Source organism: Talpa occidentalis, unplaced genomic scaffold (genome assembly GCF_014898055.3).
Source record: "Talpa occidentalis isolate TD23 unplaced genomic scaffold, MPIMG_talOcc4v2.1 talOcc4.16, whole genome shotgun sequence".
Classification (NCBI taxonomy): domain Eukaryota; kingdom Metazoa; phylum Chordata; class Mammalia; order Eulipotyphla; family Talpidae; genus Talpa; species Talpa occidentalis.
Window position 1 is genome coordinate 82,450,904 of NW_023601653.1, and position 21,200 is coordinate 82,472,103.

At 57.7% G+C, this 21,200-nt stretch overlaps 2 protein-coding genes across 6 annotated transcripts; both read left to right on the plus strand.

Annotated features, from left to right (window-relative positions):
• Positions 1–4,026: 4,026 nt before the first annotated feature.
• PIP4K2C (phosphatidylinositol-5-phosphate 4-kinase type 2 gamma) lies at positions 4,027–14,946 on the plus strand. Its single transcript, XM_037515066.2, has 10 exons — positions 4,027–4,295; positions 6,876–6,973; positions 7,582–7,678; positions 8,653–8,796; positions 11,105–11,251; positions 11,432–11,470; positions 12,006–12,119; positions 12,485–12,752; positions 12,909–13,012; positions 13,204–14,946. Exons 1-10 carry the CDS (start codon positions 4,122–4,124, stop codon positions 13,282–13,284), a joined length of 1,266 nt encoding a protein of 421 aa, XP_037370963.1. The 5' UTR covers positions 4,027–4,121; the 3' UTR covers positions 13,285–14,946.
• Positions 14,947–16,108: 1,162 nt separating this feature from the next.
• On the plus strand, positions 16,109–21,105 carry DTX3 (deltex E3 ubiquitin ligase 3). 5 transcript variants are annotated; one of them, XM_037515069.2, is made up of 7 exons: positions 16,109–16,311; positions 17,002–17,135; positions 17,638–17,699; positions 17,881–17,952; positions 18,328–19,057; positions 19,880–20,097; positions 20,433–21,105. In XM_037515069.2, exons 4-7 carry the CDS (start codon positions 17,924–17,926, stop codon positions 20,506–20,508), a joined length of 1,053 nt encoding a protein of 350 aa, XP_037370966.1. In that variant the 5' UTR covers positions 16,109–16,311; positions 17,002–17,135; positions 17,638–17,699; positions 17,881–17,923; the 3' UTR covers positions 20,509–21,105. The 5 variants fall into 5 exon arrangements, with proteins under 5 accessions (XP_037370966.1, XP_037370964.1, XP_037370967.1 ...); XM_037515067.2 differs by lacking the exon at positions 17,002–17,135; XM_037515070.2 differs by lacking the exon at positions 17,002–17,135 and having other exon boundaries at positions 16,111–16,311; positions 18,309–19,057.
• The last annotated feature ends 95 nt before the right edge of the window (positions 21,106–21,200 follow it).

Consider the following 21,200-nt stretch of genomic DNA (forward strand, 5'->3'; position numbering starts at 1 on the left):
CCTGGGCTGGAAGACCAGGGCAGCATGGCAACCCACCATCTAGCTTCTCAATCAGGAAAGAAAACTCGGAGTGAGTGCGAGCTGGCAGACACAGCCTGCACTGGCCTGAAGAAGGTCCCTTCTCTCTGTGTCTGTTGGGCCCCTCTTAGCAATTAAGGAAAAACGCAGGGAGAAAAAATACAAGGGGGGCTTTGAAGAAATCCAAGACAGTGATATTCAAACACTCCATGAACAAATCTTGTCTAGAAAGTGAGGCAGGCCTTTGCATTTTCCTTATTTCGTGGACAATGCTCCATGTGTTGAGGAGCCCCCGAAGAGTCACGAGAGACCCTGTGGAATCTAGTTTGAAACCCCCTGCTCTGAGGAAAGGAGCCGAGTCTGGCTCCCTGCCCTCAGCCCACAGCTCATAGCACAGAACCTTCGCTGTCTCCAGACCCAGCTGCAGAGGAAGAACCTTTGCACCTGTCAGCTCGTGCTCACCTTAGCCAGCCTGGCGTTTCAGGATCAAGTGGGGTTTATGTCATCTTGCCACCGAGCGATTCTTTCCAAACACTTAAGAAAATGTGAAGGTGTAGGGCAGAGGAGCGCAGGGACAGAGGGGCAGCCTTCTCCCGAGCAAGATGTAAGGGAAATGTATTCACTTACATAAATAAGAAACACACGCACAAGAGCCTTCGCCGGAAGGTTCCGTCGACATCCCCTCCTCCCCACCACCCCGCCGCATCCCTTTCAGAGAGCCAGGGTCGCAAGGGGCACCTGGCCTGCCCGCTCACATCTGCCAAAATGTTGCATGCCAGTGTGGAAGACAAAGCAAACTGCACAAACCCCAGTGTGTATTTGCTTGATGTACATAGATACCTTTAAAATAAAAGAAATTCAATGATGACTCTGTGGTGTTGTCAATCTCTACCCCTCCCCACTGTCATGCCCTGCCTTGCGTGTAATGTCATTAGACAGTGTGGCGTAGATCCTTCCAAATGTGTGCTGTGTATTTATACACAGGTTTTTTTCCTGCTTGGGTATCTTTTCATGTCGATATACGTTGATTTACTGTATTAAAAATATATATTTATATATACAGCTGACCCTTGAATAACATGGGTTTGGACTGGACTGTGTGGGTTCCTTAACACAGATTTTTTTTCAATAAGTACAGTCTGGGGCCTCCCCGGTGGCGGAGGGGTTGAGCGCTGGGTGGCAAAGCTGCCCGCAGCCTCTGCAGCACCGGTTCCATCCCCGGCTGCTCCCCGGCCACCGGAGGAGGGTCCCACATGGCGCGCAGACCTCTCCTGCCGCCCGCTGCTCCCCTCAGCAGTGTGCTTCGGTCCTTCTGCCTGCTCTGCTCCCCGCTCTGGCTCTGGTGAATTCTCTCACCCTCCCGCGCTTCTGACTGTACCCAGTGCTTGTATAAATAAGTAAAGAAAAAGAAAATAAATAAATAAGAGAAGCATAATGCATTAAAAAAAAAAAATAAGTACAGTCTGCCTCCCATATCTGCAGTTTTGTTAGGGGGAAAGGATGTCCTGAGATAATCTCATACAGGCTTTGTGGACGCCACCCCCACTCCAGACTAAAGCCATCAGGACATTGGGAAAGACAAATCCCATCACCACCAAGGGGAGGGTGGCTGGGACCTGAGGGTGGAGTTGGGCAGCCAGGTTGGATATAAAAACCAAACACGTGGGCCTTGCTCGCTCTCTGGCTCGCGATCGCTCGCCTCCTGGCTTCACCGCTCCTGGCTGGCGGCCAGCTCTCAGAGCGCCATTTTGGGATTCCTGATTGGCGGATCGGGTAGGACTCATTTAAAACTTTGTCTCCCACTTTTCTCCCAGAGCTGTACATTTCCTCATTTCCCCTTCCCTTGTAAATAAACCTTTTATTAACCTTTCACGTGTGCCTGCAGTAGAGCATTAATAAGTCCTTTTAAGCGCGCGGGTGAGGACCCACAGTCAGGCACCCCGTTTTGTATCGGGGTTGCTCTACAACAGTTTCTGCATCCACGGATTCAGCCACCCTTGTGTGTCTATTGGTTGTATCCTCTGACTTGGAACTGGGGGACACGGAGGGCCAACTGTTGGGCAGTTGAACATCAGTGGGCTTGCTGTCCTTGGGGGAAGGGGTGCTGAAACCAATCCTCTGCAATACCAAGGGATGACTATAATTAAATTGGGGGGTGAGTCAATAGTCACACAAACCTTTTCAATTGTATAGGAGTCAGTGGCCCCAGCCCCTGTGTTGCTCTAGGGTCATGTTCTTTTCCTAGATCTATGTTCTGATTGACTCAGCCATTCCACACTGGTGGACATCTATCTAGGTTGTTTGTAATTTTTAACAAAAAAATGTCCTCTTCATTTTTATCCCTCAATCTCAGCATCAGCTCTTCCCTCTCGGCTGCCTCTCCACCTCTCTCTTGACAAGAGCTCAATGCTCTTGTCCAAGGTCATCTGTTGCAGTCGCCCTCCTGGGAGCAAGTCTCTGTTTCCTCTGTTCAGACCACAAAGCTTCTGAGGTGAAAGAACCAACACAGTGGGGTAGCTGGAAGCAAAGAGGCTAGAAACCTGACAGGCTGTGTTGCTCCCGCTCCTTCTGTGTACCCCGCCTTAGTTTCCTCTCCCAGCCCTGGGACAACTAGTCTCTGCCTCATTCCTCAAGAGCCCACCCATCTCACTCTCCTGCCTTAGGCAACACCTTTGTCTGCTCTAAAGGGAAAATTAAGGTGATTAGTATGGAATTTTTCACCTCCCCCTCTCTCCCCACCAAATCTGCACAGCTCCCTTCCTCACTTCCCTTGTCTGGGCAAAATCAAGTCCTTTGTAGATCGTTCATTCTTGAGACACCCAGAAGCCAACACATAAAATAACTAAGAGTGACGCAGACTCGGGCAACTTGCATGTTCCTCGTTACCGTCGGTCTCAGCGATGACTTCACTTGCCCTTGTAAGGTCTCCCCGAAAAGTCTCTCCTTTACTTTGTGTTTTTATACAACTGACCATAACTTCTCTCTTACAACCTATTTTCCTAGAAAAATCCCAAGCTTCCCACCGGCTTCCTCACCCCCCCCCCCATTCTTCATTCCACATTGATCTGACTCTTGTTCTGCTGAAACTGCTTTTCCAAAGGTGACTGGTCACCAAACACAATGGGCACGTCTCTGTCCTTGTCTTGCTTTGCCGCTCCATGATACTGGACACTCATCTGCATTCTGTCCTCCTAGAAACTCAACACCTTTGGCTTTTGTGACTGCTCACCTGGTCTCCTTCTGTGGCACCTCTTCTCTATCTGCCCCACCGGCCTCCTAAAGGCTGGTCTAGACCAGGATTCAGCCCTTGGTTCTTGCTCCCAGTGAGATGTCTGCTACATCCTCAGATTGCACAATAATTAAATCTGGATCTCCATCCCAGCCCAGAACATTCTGCTGAGTTCTGGGCCGTATGTCCAGTTCTCCTCAGGTGCTCAAACAGGGCCCTGGATTCCAGAACCTTCCCTGCCCGGCGCGGGCTCCAGGCTCCTCCAGCCCCCCCGACCGACCAGGGCACCGCCTCGGGCGGCGGGCGCGGTCAGGCGGGGCTCGGGCGGCGCTCGCCTCGCAGTCGGGCCTCGGGCGGGCAGCGCCGTCAGGCTCCAAAGTCCTTTCGGGCAAACTCGCCTCCAGCGTCCCCGGGGAGGACTCGGGGATCCAGAAGCGCCTGCGGAATAAGCGCAGGAAGCGATTTAAGTCTGGACCTGCAAGGCCCGCCGCCCCAGACCCGCGGGGCGAGGAAGGAGCCCGGGGCTGCGCTCGGGCGGGCGGCTGCGCGACGCCGGGCAGGCCCGGGCGGCGGCGACCGCCGCGAGGGAGCCCCTGGGGGGACCCGGCCCGGCCGCCCGCAGCCCCGGGGAGCGCGGCCGGCCCCGCCCCGGCCCCGCCCCCCGACCCGCCCCCGGCCCCGCCCCGCCCGCCGCGCCGGCTCCCGACGGCCAGAGCAGGGGGCGGGGCCGGGGACTGGGCGGGGCCATACCGCCCCGCCCCCCGCGCGGGCCGGCCTCCGGTCACGTGAGCGCGGCGCAGGTGAGCAGCGCTTCCGGGGTCGGAGCCGCGATCGCTGCCGGCGCCGCTGCACTCGGCGGGGCGCGCGGGAGGCCATGGCGTCCTCTTCGGTCCCGCCGGCCACCGTACCGGCGGCGACGGCGGGCCCCGGGCCGGGCTTCGGCTTCGCCTCCAAAACCAAGAAGAAGCATTTCGTGCAGCAGAAGGTGAAGGTGTTCCGGGCGGCCGACCCGCTGGTGGGCGTGTTCCTGTGGGGCGTCGCCCACTCGGTGAGCCCCGGCCCCCGCCCCGCCGCCCCGGCCGAGCCCCGGCCCGGCCCCGGCCTCCTGCGTCCAGGCGCCGCGGCCCGAGTCCCGCGGCTGCCGCCCTTCCCCCGGCCGCCCTGCCCTGCCCTGCCCTGCCCGCCAGCCCCGGGGTCCCCCGCGTGCCTAGCCGCCCTGGACTTGGGGGGCTGTCTGCTCTCGTCGCCTCTGCCCTCGCCCTGAACGCCTTCCCGCTGGCCTCGCCTTCCCCGTCTGAAGTCCAGCTCCCTGTTTCCTTCCTGCCAGATTCAGCCCCAGCCCCGGGCCACGGAGACCGGCCAGGGCCCGGCCCCGGCGCGCAGACCGGCTGGGGCGGCCCCGGGCGGGGGCTGAGGCCTCCCGGGAGGAGTCCGCGTGCGGCAGGAGCGCGGGACGGTAGCTGGGTGAGGGGCTCGCCCACTTTTCTTTCAGGTTTGCTTCCCGGCTGCAGCCTTTCACTTTGGCACCTTGGTCCAGGCTTCCCAGACCTAACCCTGCTGCCCTGTCCCTTTCCAGAGTCCAGCGTTTCAGAGAAACGCCCCACCCCGAGCCTGGGGGTGCGCTTACCTGCATGTGCCCTTGGTTTTAACTGCATCCCTCTTTGATGTTACGTGAGGGTGGGTCGTTTTTGACGGAAGAGAGGGCTGAAATCTCCTCCTGGGCACACCGTGGCGGTGAACTTGAGAAGCAGGAACTGATGTGAAGTTATGGCCTGGGAATCAGGAGGAGGTCGGAAAGGCTAGTGCATCTTCTTTCCTGAGAATACCTTAAGTGAAGGAAACAGCCATTCCTTCCCTCAGTCTGGAGTGGGAGGGATGCAGTGACCTTGAATGTGGCAGGGAAGATTATAAATCACCTTCCTTGAGTTGTTACGGCAGGGGTGTGGAGATGAAGGGGGTACAGAAGAACACACGTTTTGTCATTTCTTAAAAAAGATTTATTTATTTATGCATACAAGAAACAGAGCGGGGGGTGGGGGGCGGTGAGCGGATTCACCAGAGTGGGGAGCAGACCTCGCTTGTCAAGTTCTTAATTTGTCGTTTAGAATGTTGTTTGGGCCCGTTTCCTCCCTTTTGCGTTTGTAGCTCTGTGCATTGCTCCCAGCTCACTGGGTGGTAATGTGAGCCTGGGGCACTTGGCTGGGCAGCCTGATGTAGACAGGGCTGCCTTTTCTACGTACCTGCCAGGTGACTCATCCTTCCCCGTGGAAAGCTTAACAAGGAGGGTTTTCCTTTGGCAGGGATTGGGGGTATTACACATAGGCCTGCCTCAGCTTCCCTAGGTATATATATTTGAGCTTCAGCACCCCACCCTCCAGCCAGCACACATTTACTTCAAGTGTCTGGAATGGAGAAATTGCTTGAACATATGTCTGTGATGATTCAGGCTGCTTAACAGCAGGTGGTGAAGAGGGGGCACGGAGAACTATTGCTGCATTTCAGGCTGCAATCTCAAGTGACTTTTTTTTTGTTCTGGAGGAATGTGTTCTGTCCTCCTTTTCTACTGAAAATGAGAGGAGCGGGTTTTATTGCAGTGTACAGAATTTAGGTTAGCTGCACGTTGTAACCTCCATCAAGTTCAAATAAGGCCAGGCCAGGCGTTGATTTATTCAGTTCACAAACACGGAGGCCCACTGTGTGCCCACTGTGTGCTAGCTGGACTCCTGAGAGATGCAGATGACTGGAAGTGGTCCTTGCCCTTGAAGAGCTCACAGTCTCGGTGGGGAATTTACATAAACTAGAGCTTGGAGTCATATGATAAGTGCGCTGCTGAAGGCAGGTGAAGATACTGTGGCAACACCGGGGAGAAGGCACATCTCCTCGGGATTTCGTAGTGCAGGAACTCCCTTTCCACCCTTTCCAGCCGGAATTAGACAGCTATTTCTGGGGTGAGGAGAGCATGTGATCCCTGCAGCTTTGGGGCTGTGGGTTGGCTTGACTCTGGTGAACAGACGCCTAATGAGCTCACATCCTCCACCTGCTTCCCTTCCCTCTGAAATCAGCTGCTCTTCCCTTGCCTGCCACCAGGCCGGTGGGCCCCTGAGCGGGGAACTGGGTCAGAGGCCTGGAAGGACTGGTCCTGCTTGTAAGGACATGGACTTTTCTCTCTCGTTGCCGGTGACCCCCTCCGAGTCCCATTAACTCTCTTGTGTACTTTAAAAATGCCTTTTGATTTGTTTTTAATGGAGCATGGAATTGTTTGTCTTGAACGTCTTGAGTCTGCTGAGGGTTGTTTTTTTTTTTTTTCTCTAGAATTTCTCACAGCTTTAAAAATAGTCCTGAGTCGCTTGCAGGGTTGGCCTAATATAAAACGACTGTTGTGAGCATGAAGGCCCACGGGGCGGGAGTGTGAGGGACTGTGTGTGAGGGTTGCTTTCTGCAGGCCGTCGTGGGCAGCAGAAGAGGGGGGCACATTCTCTTGAGCATTCTGTCAGGCATATGCAGAGCCATTGTTTTTAAAGGAATGAGGCTTGAGCTGCCTTTTTTCCGACTCTTGCCCAGACACAGTGTCTGAGTAGCTCTCCAGACCTCTACTCACCGCCTCCCGCTTCTCGCTTTGGTTTATCAGATCAATGAGCTCAGCCAGGTGCCTCCCCCCGTGATGCTGCTGCCGGATGACTTTAAGGCCAGCTCCAAGATCAAGGTCAACAATCACCTTTTCCACAGGTGGTAACCTCTGCCCTTCTCATGTCAACCTTCCTGGAACAGAATGATACATAATTTTTAAGAGTTAAGATTTAATGAGTTGAAGATTTTAGATTTAGAGGCAGCTTAAGAAGCTATATGGTCTAACCCGCCCAGTACAGAAATTCAGTATTGTACAAAGAAACCATTAAAATAATTTCCAATTCCCTGTACCCTTACATGTATGTCCTCGTCTCTCCTGGCAACTCCATGATATAAATACACTTAGGTGCCCTTACCATTAGTTTTTGATAAGGACTCCCTGAAAGAAATATCTCAAGTCCTCCTAGTAACAAAAGGGGCCGTTCAAAACGGTGACACCTATCGCCGGTTTTAGGATAGTACTGACTGGCTTGAGATTTGGGAGCAGCTGCTGTTTGGCTGGGCAGTACCTGTGGCTCAAGCTCCCTGAGCCACAGTCTCCCCTTTTATAAAATAGGAATAATGTCCCTTTAAAGGGTCTCATAAGAGTTTTATGAGAATCCAATAAGGTAATATGTGTGAAGGTACTTTTATAAACTGTCACGCCCTATACAGATGTGAGGTAATACTGTTACTTTGTTTTCTTACCTTGAAAACTCTTATTGCAGGGAAAATCTCCCCAGTCATTTCAAGTTCAAGGAGTACTGTCCTCAGGTCTTCAGGAACCTCCGTGATCGATTTGACATCGATGACCAGGATTACTTGGTAAGAGTCCGTTATGGCATGAGAGTAGTCGTCTCCCTCACAAATGGGAATGCTTGGGACAGCCATGTTTGAAGAAGTGAGAGCAGAAGACTGGGGAGCCCTCTTTGCTCATCCCTAGGGCTGTCCCTACGCCTCTAGTTCAGCCCTCGGTCCTCCCAGGCAAGGTGCGGAGCCCCATGAAGGCAGGCCTGGGGTGGCCTCAGCAGGCCCGGTGCGGACCTGCCTCTGGCTCTGCCCCTGGTGGGGCCAGTTGGAGTGTGTCCTCAGGCTCTGCCAGCAGGGAAGCCAGACTTGACCCCAGTGGGAGGATGTGTTGGCCACACAGAAGCTAATCCAACACCCGTGGCCCTCCCCAGGGTTGGGCTCTTTCCCAGGGAACCTCTGAAGGCAGCTGGGGTGTCGGACAAACTACGACTTGTTGTCTTGTCATGCATGTGTTATGGTGCTTGACTAGTCTTAGGATTTTGTGCCTGCGAATAGCCTGAAATGACTTAGGAAGCAGAGCAAAGGTGCCAGCGTTCTCTGGCAGGGACGAGGGCCAGCACCCCAAGACTGGAAGGAGGCCGAGGGGGCGGCTGCCTGGGAAGAACACCAGTGCGCCCTCTTTGCCCCAGCTCTCCCCCTGTGCTGTTCTGTATTTTCCCACCGGCCTCAGTCACCAGCTATGGATGCCTGCTTCTTCCAGAGGAATAAAGCTCGTTTCTAGTTTATGTTTAAAAAACAAAAATAAGCAAGAGTCTTGGAAAGTATGATTCTTTACTGTGTTGTAATCACAGTCATCCTCAGAAATCTGTTGGAAGCTATAAAACCTATCCTTGAGGGAAAAAATGTAGATACGTTTAAAGTGTTGCTTTCGATTTTATTTATTCCATATTTGGACATTAGCTTAAGAACCTCTGCTCAGCCATTATCCTGTGGCTTGCCTCTCCGTATCAAGGGAGAGGAAAGAGCCTCGGCCTGCTCTGTGTCCCCAGGTGTCCCTTACCCGAAGCCCGCCGAGTGAGAGTGAAGGCAGTGATGGGCGTTTCCTTATCTCGTATGATCGGACGCTGGTCATCAAAGAAGTATCCAGTGAGGACATTGCTGATATGCATAGCAACCTCTCCAACTACCACCAGGTCAGGCCTCGCGCTAGCCTCCTCCTTTCCCTCCCTTTCCTACTGACAGCTCAGCTGCCAGAGCGCGCGGGGAGACTTCGATCCCTTTCCATCCCTCGGGCCCATTTTGCTTCCCAAGAAGCATTTGACGCCATGTTTTTGAAGCTAGGAATTTTTTAAAAAGGGCTTCTCCATACCTACTTGAGTTTGACTAAATGGAAGAATTTAGATGTCTTCTTTCCCATTTGGTACTAGAACTGCTGGGGATTGATACATAAAGGCCCATATGTAGCAAAATATAAACTATAGACTAAGTTAGAATTGGGTGAAGTGTTCATACCACATAAACTATCAGGAATAAAAGGAAGTTTGGGGAGAAAATCGGGATAAAGTGGACAGTTGGGATAAATTACAGGGAGAAGCCATGGTCACATCCTGCCCGAGTGGTGGTAGGGAGCTCTTATGTCTGATCAAATGAACTTGGAATGTGGAATTCCTCGAATATTTTGGTGGTTAAAACACTCCCTGCATGTCTTTCTACTAAAGAAAAACCTCTCCAAGATCAATGAGCAAGGAGTAAATGACAGATCTAAGTAGAGTCTTTGTTTCTACAACAAATACTGAATGTCTGTTGTTGGTGGGGAAAAGGGGAGAGAAGCAGTCATCGCCCTTGAGAACCTCGGTTTACTGGCAGAGACCAGGCAACCAGTTCAGCCCACAGCAAGGTGCAGAGTGCCCTGGCTGTGTAGAGAAAGAGCACCCCAGCTCACCTGGGGAAAGAGGTACACTGGGAAGGCTCAAAGAGGGTTGTTTTTTGTTTGAGAGAGGGTATGGGAGAGATGATACTTGAGCGACTAGTAGGTGCTAACCATGGGACGGGGTGGAGGAGAACAATCTAGGCTAGGGATGACACCGCTTGGAAAGGCACAGACAGAGCCGTGAGAGAGCTTGGTGCCAGGCAGCTGGAGGAAACTCAGTGTGGCTGGGATGTGGTCTCGTGGAAATAATTAGGGAGGAGCCAGATTGTGAAAGGTTTTGTAAGCCCCACAGAGAAGTTTGGGCTTTTTGCTGAAGATGGTGTGCAGGGGAGTCACATAGGCGTTATTGAGTAATAGTCCATGTGACAGTAATGTAGAGAATGCTTTGGAGGGGGAAATTCTGTGAGAGGAGCTATCAGTTAGGAGGTAATCTAGGTGAGACATGACTGGACCCTCCAGCAGCGATGACAGTGGAGATGGGAAGGAAGACCTTTGGGAGAGTTGTGGAAATTAAGGCAAATTCCAGGTTAGGGACAGCAGGGTGCCTACTTACCAGCAGCCAGGAAGCAGACAAAAACAGGTGTTGGGGGACGACACTCTGACTTAGACATGTTGAGCTGGGGTTTCTGCAGATCGCCCAGATATAGAGACCCAGTAAGTGGTTGGGCTGTGGATTAGCCTTAGGAGTCTAGATTTCATAGTTATGAGAATAGAGGATAACTAGAGCTGATAGATGATAATAGGTGAGATGATTGAAGGGAAGCGAGAGCAGAATCTAGAGGAGCAAGGAGAAAAACGAGCCCCTACAGGAGACCAAGAGTAGATGGATGTTTTTAATGTTTATGTCCTACTGCATTCTGCACAGGAGTTGACGCCGGAAAGAATTAGAAGAGGCGTCTGATGGGAGCGGAGGGGAAGAGGGCCTAGCGTTGAAATGCGACAGGGATTTGGATTTGGCGACCGAGAGATTTGGAGGAGGGCGTAGAGAATCCAGCGGAGGAATGAGGTGCATAAGTCTGATGTCATTGGTTTGCGGTAGGAATGAAAAATCAGTGGACCGGTCGCGGACTGGTCTCCTGAGAAGGCTGGCTGTGAAGAGGAGGAGGCAGCGATGCCGAGAGAGAGATGGTAGCATGAGGAGAGGAATGTTTTTTAAGAATCTGAAATACAGGCCACCATGCAACCGATTTTACTCTGGGAATCTGGTCCACCAGAAACACCAGTTTACATAAAACCCGAAATGAGACGGAATTTCTAATCCTGGTTCTGTGCCCATTTGCATACAAAGAGTCAAAAATAGTAGGCCAGCACCTCCATGCTCCGTCTCAGACGTTGTTCAGGGTGAGGCCGGAGGAGACGCTGCAGGTCTGCTTTAGACAGACAGAATAGACCCAAGGCGAGAGGGTTCAGAAGCTGCATGGATAGCCAGGGTGGTCTCTGGCGACCGCCCACCACGTCTGCTGGAAGCTCCCGGGCCCAGGCTGGAGTGGCAGTGCTGGAACTGCATTCCATCCCTGGGCCTTGGCGTGTGTTGCTCAGCCCCTCACGTTCCTTCCTCTCTCGCACCTCAGTACATCGTGAAGTGCCACGGTAAGACGCTACTGCCCCAGTTCCTGGGCATGTACCGAGTGAGCGTGGACAACGAGGACAGCTACATGCTTGTGATGCGCAACATGTTCAGCCACCGGCTCCCTGTGCACAGAAAGTACGACCTCAAGGTGAGGAGAGGGCCGCTGGCCCTGAGCGGGAGACTCCTGGGCCTCGGAGCGGAAGGGCCTGGGAAGGCCCTAGGTGGTTCGCTGGAAAGGAAAGAAGGCCTCGGGCCTGAGGGCATCTTGGGGGCGGAGTTCTGACTGGTCTTTTAGCCACTGCTGACTTGGTCTTTGGTCTCTCCACAGGGCTCCCTCGTGTCCCGGGAAGCCAGCAATAAGGAAAAGGTGATACTAACTTTAGGTGACAGGGTGAGGGATGGGGGTGAAAGAGCTCTTCCTAGGAGAAAAAGGTAGGGGTCACCAGCCGTTTATCCTTACCTTAAAGTGCCAGAGTGAAGAGAGACCTGTTTGCACGGAGCACCGGGAACCGGCCCTGGCACCAGCCCAGGTGCTCCGTGCGGAAGGAGGGTGCCAGGCCCCGAGGGCGCAGTGCTCGCCCTCTGCCTGCTATTCCGAGCCTTGTGTTCAGCCTTGTTTTTGCTTAAGGAGAAAGAAAAGTCAACACAGGGGGTCTTGCCTGAAAGCCATAAGCAGAAAGTGGTTGGGTGGGATTTGGGGAACAGCTGCAGTGACTGAGTCCGGGGAAGCGGCGGGAGGCGAGCGCACACGCTGGGCAGCAGCAACAATGAGCGTCTGAGGAGAGCCGGGCTGTCAGCCCCTCGCCGGCTCGGAGGCTCCTGAGGCGGAGCCCGAGACTAGAGGCAGGGAGTTGGAGCCCGGGGAGGTGGCTCAGTGGCCAACATGTCTCTGCCTTTCTCAGGTTAAAGATTTGCCCACCCTTAAGGATATGGACTTTCTCAACAAGAACCAGAAAGTTTATATTGGTGAAGAGGAGAAGAAGGCATTTCTGGAGAAGCTAAAGCGAGATGTGGAGGTGACGACTGGCGTAGGCTGGGAAGTGGCCGTGTCCCGGGAGGTTTTGCTCCCCCCAGAGCCGCTGTCTCTCCCAGTCACAGTCTGAGGGAACACCTGCTCCCTTTCCTTTATTTTTTGGGATCTCTGCATATACTGGAGTTGGGAAGCCCCCAAGAAGAGCTATGGAGAGGGTGGCTGGGATGAGCTGAAAGGATGAACTTAGAGCCCAGGACATTTAGGCTCTACAGGGCGATGGTAGACTCCCGGCCCTCAGCTCTTATGCCTTTCCCAGGAGGGCCCCGGAGTCCAGGGGTGGGGGTGTAGGGTGGGGCCCAGAGTGGGAGGGGGCCTTTGGGGTGTCTGATCAGTCAGTTTTGGCCTCAGTTTCTCGTGCAGCTGAAGATCATGGACTACAGCCTCCTGCTGGGTATCCACGATGTCGCTCAGGGTGCGGAGCCGGAGGAGGAGGGGCCTGCGCGTGAGGAGGAGCAGGAGGGGGACGGGGACTGTGGCCTGCCGGGCCCACCCCCGATGGTGGGCTCCTACAGCACCTCCCCGGAGGGAATTGGCGGCTACATCCATTCCCACCGGCCCCTTGGCCCTGGAGAGTTTGCCTCCTTCATTGATGTCTATGCCATCCGGAGTGCCGAGGGTGAGCGAGCCGGGGGAGGTGAGGGGTGGGCAGGGTTGCTCTTGGGGGACAGAGACCAAGGTGGAGGACAGAGAGCTGGTTCACAGAGCAGGTCTGACTGCTTCCTGGGGAGCAGGGTCGGAACTGTACTTGTCTTCATTGCTGGTCTCTCCCCAGGGGCCCCCCAGAAGGAGGTGTATTTCATGGGCCTCATTGACATCCTGACACAGTATGATGCCAAGAAGAAAGCAGCTCATGCAGCCAAGACTGTCAAGCATGGGGTGAGGGTTCCCCCAAGGCCTTTCCTGGCTTGACTTTGCCGTGGCTTTTCTAGGAGTCTCTGAGAGAGCCTCTTGTGCTGAGTAGGGGGTGGCGTGAGGGGCCGGCTGGGGAAAGGGGCTGGATGAGGACGGAGGGCGGGGAGTGGGAAGAGCCTGGGGTGACCTGATGGTGTTCCCACCTCATCTCACAGGCTGGGGCCGAGATCTCCACTGTCCACCCCGAGCAGTACGCCAAGCGGTTCCTGGATTTTATCACCAACATCTTTGCCTAACGACGGCGCGACTCCATGGGGACCGCCGCTTCGTTAGAGGGGGCGGGGTTCTGGGAGCGTGGGGCAAGGGTGGGTAGTCAGGCCACGACTGCTCTCCTTCCCCCTTTGCTAAATTCAGGCCGCAAGCCCCATGTGGCTCGAACCTGTTGAGCAGGCTCTCCCTGGCCCTTTTCCGCCTGGTCCGGATGTCTCCCTCTCCCCTCCCCGCCGAGTCTGCTTGTTTCAGCGGAGTGTTGCTGTCGACTCTCCCAAGTGCCTTGATCTTTGTCAGATGTCCTGTTCCGGTGACATAGGAGGAGCTGGGGGAGGGGCTGTTTGCCATCGTCAGGACCCGGCTGGACAGAGGACCTGCTCGGGCTCTACTCTGGATGCACTTTGCGGAGAGACTGGACTTCGCGGATAACTTCACGGGACTCCCAGCGGCGCCCCCTCTTCCCCGCGGGCCCCGGCCCAGGACTTCCACGACACTACAGCTGCGGGCACAGGCCTGCGCACAGACGGCCGCCCCGGGAGCCCTTCCGGGCTGGCACCTCATCGAGGGGGGCACCTAAGAGGACTCATGCTTATCCAGGGAGTTTTAGAAGGCCTTTGTCAAGGATTGCCTGTACTGCGGTCTCTGCTGTCACCCCACTTCTGGCTCCGCCCCTGTACTTCCCCCGGGCACAGCAGCCCAGTGATGAGCGGCCAGCCCAGGCCAAGGTGTTTGCCGCTGCTCTTCGCCAGCACCTGACACCCTTCCTGGGGCTGGAACCCTGCACGGCACAGGCCCGGTTCTGGAGGGTGGGCTGATGGGACAGGGTTTTAAGGCTCATTCCCCATCTTAGCCGCCCCTGAGCTTTTAGTCCCAGTAGAAGGGACTACCTCTGCCTGGCCCGGCCTGGTCATTCCCAAGTGTGGGAGCCCCCTCTGCTCCCCGCGGGTGTCCACCTAGCATCCATCCTGCCCTGACCCCTCCTCTGAGGCTTTTTCCAGTTGATCGGTTATTTTGTTCTCCTCCGTCCCATCTCACGCTGCTGCTGCTGCGTCTCCCAGGGACAGATGGCCGTCTTTGTCATCTTCACTCTCCGCCCCCAGAGGAGTCAGAGCCATCGCTCAGTCCCCCGGCGCCTCCAAGCCTGGTGGAGGTGATGTGCGAAAACCTCGGAACGCAGAGAACCCTGAGCCAGTGTCCCTCTCCCCTGCCCCAGTGCTTTCGGGGCTCGGGTGGCCCCTCTTCCGTCCCCCTGGCGGTGTCTTTTTTTTTCTTTTTTAACATGAAGATGTGTGCCAGCCAGTGACTTGTGGCCTGGACCGGCCTGTCTCACAAAAACGCATGAGATCATAAAGGAGAATCCTCTCCCGTCCATCTTCTCTGAAGGAAGTAAAGAGGAGCCCCCGTGTGGGCGTGGAGCCCTGCTGTCTCTCCCTGAGGGTCCCGGTGGATCTTTGTCATTCCAGCGTCTACCTGTCCCCTGTTGAATGCAATAAAACTGTGACACCAGCAACTGTTCTTTAGAAATGGGTTTTCTGACCATGTGGCTGATGCATCATGAGCGCTGTGGTCTTTGTCATTTGTTGCTTCTGTTTTTCATCATTTTTGTTTTATTAATTAAAAAAAAGATCTTGTATATTTACTCCCATTGCTTCACTATACAGAAAATAAATTATTGAATTAAAATTCTTTTACAGAAATGCCTCTTTCTTCCTCTCCCCCCTCCATTTTTTTTTTTTTTGAGGAGTCTGCTTGGGGTACGGAGACCAAGAGAATTCTGGGCTTTAAGATGCCGGGTCCCTTAACCAGGATGTGGGTTTCTAGACAGACTGTGACCCTAAAAGGTTGTGAGGGGCGTGCATGGGGATGGAAATTTATTTCCCCAACCTTGTGGAAGTTCAGGGGTAGGGAGTTCAGGGAACACAGATGAAATGACCCCTTCCTCCAGCGTCCTGGGCCTGATCACCCCCGCATCTGTAAAGGTGAGTGAGCCCCTGCACTTGAGCTAAAAAGAAGGAATTCAGAGTCCCCCCGGGCTTCCTGGGAAAGACAGGCTCAGCCTGCAAGGCAGGAAGAGCTTCAGGGCCTGGGAAAGTGAAGAGAAAGTGACGGGCCTCCCGGGGGACACAGGGGGACACAGGGCGGGGCTGGAGGAAGGGAGGCCGTGGCCAGTCTGGGAGATGCTGCTCAGCGGGCCCAGGGGGTCCCGGGGCTGGTGGAAAGACCAGGCTCGATGTGGCCCCAGGGGCGTGAGTGGGCCTGGAGGCTGGACGGCTCTGATGTGGGAAGCAGAAGGAGCAGAGCTTCCCCCCTCACCCCCACTTTGAGAGTTTTTAACTATTTGAACCTCAGACTTGCCCCACACAACGTCCCGCGACACCCCCTCCTGCCTCACCCCCACCCGCCACCCCTGCCCAGGACATTTTCTCAAAAAATGAGCTCCCTTGGCACTCTGCACCAGCCTCAGCAGCCCCGCGCGAGGACGCTGGGCGCTGACCAATGCCCTCCGGGAGCAGCCTGGGGGTCCCGGCAGGTAACAAGCGGGCTGAGGGCCGGGCGTGAGGTTGGTCCCGGGGGCTAATTTCCAGAACGAGCGCTTTTAAATGCCTGCTCTTCCCACCCTACATTGTTCCCCAAAGGCCCCTCTAGCATGAAGATCTCCAAAAAGATCCCCGCACCCCCCCCAACGTCTTCCCCGTCACCCCCACCCGCCACCAGCCCGGAGGCAGAGAGGGTCCCCCGCGCGCCCGGGCGCGCCTCCGGGGAGCCACCCCCCTCCCTCGGCTCCGCGACGCCACCCCCTCCCTCCAAAGACTGGGACGGCGCCTCCATTTTTGTTTTGGGGTGGAAGGGCAGGGGCTCGTGGGGAGAAGGGGGCAGAAGAAGCGGGGACGGGGGCAGGTGCTGTCCTCCCGCCTTCCCTGCCCCTCGGTCTGCACCCCCTGCAAATTGCCCCCCACCTTCTCGGGGTCTCCCCCCCCTTGTTGCTAAGGCCCAGACCGTCATCCCAGCAACAGCCTCAGTCATGTGACCGGCAATGGCGGCGCTGACGAGAGGTAGGTGAGCCCGGCGCCCCCCACACCCCCCGCGCGCCCCCCGGACCCCGCTCGCACCCCCCGCGCGCCCTCCGCTCCCACCTAAGCCCCCCTCCTCCGCCTCCTTGCCCCGCGCGCGGTGCCGGGACCCCCTCCACATCCCGCCGACCCCTTTTATCATCCGCCAGCCTTGGCCTCCATTTGGGGGTCCTGGGGACCGAGATCGGGCAGACGTGCACCCCCGCCCAGTGCTGGGGCTCCGGGGGCCCGGCGAGAGGGGGCTGTGGGAGCTGGTTCCGGGTCGAGTCCTGCAGATCCTTGGGGGAGGGGCGGAGCTGGCTCAGTGGATCCCCCGGGATCTCTGCCCTCCCGGCAGGGGGGCCCTCTCTGGAGTGAGGGACTGGCCCCGCGGCCGGCCAGCCGGGGTGCCCGGGAGGAATCAGGGACCCAGCACCGACTGTGGCCCCGCCTCCCTGTTCCGTGCCAGCGGGACCTGGAGCTAAGGACACCGAGGTCCTGGGTTCTCTGCCGGGAGGGCTGGGTTTTCCCCTCAGACGGCAGGAACCCGGGCTCTAGGGGTCGAGTTTCACTTTCTGAATGCGGGGGTGCATCTGGCCTTGAGGGGACTCTGATGGAGGCACAAAGGAGAGCTGCTCCCCTTTGGATCAGTCAAGAAATTGAGGTCACACTAATGGCCCCTCTTTCTATCAGCTGCATTCGGAGGTGCTGTAGAGACAGCCCGGTGGCGGAAACTGCCAAGACTAGGAACATTTCCCCTCGGCCCAGCCCCGTGGGAACCGCACCCCTCCCGAGTGCAGACGCGGACGGGGTGACCGGCCTCCGGGGTGCGGGGTCCTGAGATGACAGCGAGAACTTTGTTGCTGCAGGGGCTGCTGCCACTCCGTTGGCCTCCACGCTGACTTCAGCAGAGGGCCCGGGGCGGGCCGGGAAGGCTCCCTGAGCACAGCGGGGCCGCATGATCTGGGAGTGGGGAGCAGGGCAAGGAGTCTGGGGCCCAGGAAATATTCTTGTCCCCGGGATGGGAGGGAAGTAGCGAGGAAGATGGGAGGGAAGTAGCGAGGAAGACGTCCCCGCGGCGGACGGTCCCTCCCTGGCTGCTCGCGGCCGGGCTCAGCTCCTGAGAGCCGGAGGCGGGGGAGAGAAAGAGCAAAGGCAACGAACGTGTTGAAGTTTCTTCTTTGGCGGCTTGGCTTGGGGAGAGCCCGGGCTGCAGCTCCGCGGGACGCGGGAGAGGCAAGGGAAGGGAACTTCTGTTTGGTCTCTGGCCTGGCCGGGAAACCGGTGACATTCGCCATCATAAGCCTTTTTCTTCCTCCCTCCGGCCAGTCCCAGTCAGCTGAGTGTGGAATAGAGGGGTCCGCAGCCGGCATCTTCCATGGGCTTCCCAGGTATCTGCCTCCTGGGGGCACCCCAACTTTCACCATGAAGTGGGTTACCCCCATTTCATGCTCCAAGTCATGCCATGCCTAGTGACTCGTGCCAGGGTGCCGGCGGGCCCTGGGCCGCGGGGAGGGGCCTGCGGGAGTCAGGCACGGGGCGTCTCACCTCCTTCTCCTGTCCACCCGCCAGGTCACACAGCCTACAAGTAGGGACAGGGACAGAGCGCGCCTGCATGCCGATTCTAAGCTCCTCAGGATCCAAGTGAGTAAAAAGCAGGGTCAAGAAGTCTCCCTCCCCTCAAAGAACCCAGGTTTTGCCCAGAAGCGGGGAGGGCCGGGGAGGGCCGCAAAGCGGCTGTGATCTCGGGAGGAGCCTAAGGCCAACAAGACCGCCTCTTGCCTTCAATGCTCACAATCAGTCTAGCAACTTTCCTGCTCCCCAGTGGGGGCTGGGGTTTGAAAGATAAGAGGGCCCAGGACATGAGCTCAGGGGAGGGGCTGGGGCTGGAGCCGAGAGGGCAGAGGCCACATAAGGTTGCAAAGGAACCCGGAGTGGGAGGCACTGAGATTTGTCAAATGGGGACCCCCCACCCTGAGTCCCTTTCACCCTGGGGGCAGTGTCGTTCGTCCTGTCCAGAATGGCAGCCTGCGGAGGCACCTGCAAGAACAAGGTGACCGTGTCCAAGCCCGTGTGGGACTTCCTGAGCAAGGAGACGCCCGCGCGGCTGGCGCGGCTTCGGGAGGAGCACCGCGTGTCCATCCTCATCGACGGCGAGACTTCCGACATCTACGTTCTGCAGCTCTCCCCCCAGGGCCCTCCCCCGGCCGCCCCCAATGGGCTCTACCTGGCCCGCAAGGCCCTCAAGGGGCTGCTGAAAGAGGTGGAGAAAGAGCTGAAGAAAGCTCAGAGGCAGGGGGAGCTCATGGGCTGCCTGGCTCTGGGGGGTGGCGGGGAGCACCCTGAGCTGCACCGCCCGGGCCCACCCCCTCTCCGAGCAGCACCTCTCCTGCCCCCCGGGGCCCGGGGGCTGCCCCCGCCGCCCCCCCCGCTGCCCCCCCCTCTGCCTCCCCGGCTGCGGGAGGAGGCGGAAGAGCAGGAGAACACCTGCCCGATCTGCCTGGGCGAGATCCAGAACGCCAAGACCCTGGAGAAGTGCCGGCACTCCTTCTGCGAGGGCTGCATCACCCGCGCGCTGCAGGTGAAGAAGGCCTGCCCCATGTGCGGCCGCTTCTACGGGCAGCTGGTGGGCAACCAGCCCCAGAACGGGCGGATGCTGGTCTCCAAGGACGCCACGCTGCTCCTGCCCAGCTATGAGAAGTACGGCACCATTGTCATCCAGTACGTCTTCCCGCCCGGTGTCCAGGGGGTAAGACACGACGCCCGCCCTTGCCCTGACTGACCCTGCGCCGACCGGGCTCCTTCTCTGACCTGGGCCCGGGGAGGGTGAGTGCCCTTTCCCAGCGTGCCCTGGAGCCGGGGCGCCGGCTCCTCCCCTGCAGGCCCCACCACCCCGAGGCCCACCGGAAGCCACGGGCATGGACTACCCCTCCTTGATGACCTTGCCTGTGGGCAGCTGGCCCTGGCAGGGCAGGTCTGCAGAGAGGTGGCCCAGGTGCAGGCCGGCACAGCAGGAAGCGCTGACCCTCTGGCAGCTGGGAGTGTTCCTCCCCCAGATTCCTAAGACAGCAGAGGGGAGGGCGGAAGGGAAGCCGGGCGCCAAGAGCCTACAGGTGTCTTCCTGCCCGAGGGGGAGTAATTTCCATTTCCCGTCTGCAATGCCCCGAGCAAGGGCAAGAGGGAGATGGCAGCGCTTAGGCCGCGGCAGGAAGCCCGGGAGAGTTTCAGGTGGAGATGGGCAGGCCGAGCCATAAATTACTCCCAGCCCTCGCATTTCTGCTGAGTTATCTGGGGAGTAAGACCAGCCGCCGGCCATTACTCTGGAGAATCCATTTGTTGCTGAATTGAGACTTGAGGGCTGGAGACAGGGAAATAATCTCTTAACATTAAGAATTCTGCCCGGAAGCAGGCTCCTGCGGCCCGGCCCTGTCTCCTTCCCCGGAAGGCCGCCGCCCGCCGGCCCCAGGAGCATTAGCCATGGCCGCAGGCGGAGACGGCACCGCCCCTCTGCTGGCGTCCGGTGCTGTCCGCCCGCCTGCTCCCTGCCCACTCCGCTCTCCCTCCCGCCTAGGCCGAACACCCAAACCCCGGAGTTCGGTATCCGGGCACCACCCGGGTGGCCTACCTCCCGGACTGCCCGGAGGGCAACAAGGTGCTGACCCTGTTCCGCAAGGCGTTCGACCAGCGTCTCACCTTCACCATCGGCACGTCCATGACCACAGGGAGACCCAACGTCATCACCTGGAACGACATCCACCACAAGACCAGCTGCACAGGGGGCCCCCAGCTGTGCGACTCCTCTCCAGCCCGCCCGGCCCTTCCCCCTCCTCCATTTCCGCCAGGAACAGCATCACCCTCCCGCCTCTGGGGTCCTCTTAACTGGAGAGGGCCACCCCCAAACCACCCAGCCATCTCTCTCATCCCCGCTTCTCCTACCTTCCCCCCGGCCGACGGCAGAGCAGCCCGCAGAAATAAGCAGAATTGGGCTGAGTTAGCTTAGGCTGGGTGACCCCGAAGGGAGGGTGAAGGGAGCGGCCAGATGGGGCGCCCAGAGCGGGGTGAGCCTGAGGGTCCGCTGAGTCGGTCCCAACGGCTGATCCTGCCTCATTTCTCTCTGCTGCCAGGTTCGGGTACCCGGACCCCACCTACCTGACCCGGGTGCAGGAGGAGCTCAGAGCCAAGGGCATCACCGACGACTGAGGGACATCCCCTGGCCAGGCCCCCGCAGCTCGCCACTAGGACCCGACAGAAGCCTCTGTCCTCTCCTCTCCCTCTGCCCCCGCAGGGCACCGTCTGACTGGAGTTCAGAGGGGAGGGACAGTCCCGTCCCCTGTGCCCCACTGGCCAAGTGCTTCAGTGCAGTGTGAGCCGCTCCCTTCTGGCGAGCTGACCTCCCGGCTCTGCCCCCGCCCTGTACATACCCCGGCCCTGCCCCTCCGCTGCCCCGGGCTTGTTCTGGTGTGTGCTGTGCTCCGGTGACGAGGCTGAGAAAGGACCCGGGTCCGGAGGGGGGTCTCTTGAGCTCCCCACCCCGCGCGCTCCACCGCTGAACTTCGGGTGCAGGGGAGGGGGGCGGTCTGCGCGCCCCCTGCCCCGCGGGGCGGCTGCGTGTTCTCCTGAAGCCACCCCCTTCCACCTTGACCTTGTCCTTTCTCCCCCGTGTCTGTCTGTCAGTCTGTCTCCCGCTCTCCCCTGCCCCCTATAAAGGAGCCTCCGTACCCCGTTCTGGACTCGCTGCCAGACTGTAGCTTTTAATTTAATAAAAATAAAGTAAAATATGCAACTCTCTCTGCCACACCCGATCTTCTCCGCGGGCGGGGTGGGGGTGGGGTGGCGGGCCGGCCCAGCGGGGCGGGGGCGGCGCGCGGGCACCCCGGGGTGCCCCCCCCCCC

Excerpts from the sequence above, each read along its gene's own strand:
- PIP4K2C (XM_037515066.2), top strand. The coding sequence starts at position 4,122 with ATGGCGTCCTCTTCGGTCCCGCCGGCCACCGTACCGGCGGCGACGGCG. Across the intron at positions 11,252-11,431 it reads ACAGAAAGTACGACCTCAAG|GGCTCCCTCGTGTCCCGGGA; the intron begins GTGAGGAGAGGG and ends GTCTCTCCACAG. Across the intron at positions 12,753-12,908 it reads TGCCATCCGGAGTGCCGAGG|GGGCCCCCCAGAAGGAGGTG; the intron begins GTGAGCGAGCCG and ends GTCTCTCCCCAG.
- DTX3 (XM_037515069.2), top strand. The coding sequence starts at position 17,924 with ATGCCGATTCTAAGCTCCTCAGGATCCAA. Across the intron at positions 17,953-18,327 it reads CTAAGCTCCTCAGGATCCAA|AATGGCAGCCTGCGGAGGCA; the intron begins GTGAGTAAAAAG and ends CGTCCTGTCCAG. Across the intron at positions 20,098-20,432 it reads TGCACAGGGGGCCCCCAGCT|GTTCGGGTACCCGGACCCCA; the intron begins GTGCGACTCCTC and ends CTCTGCTGCCAG.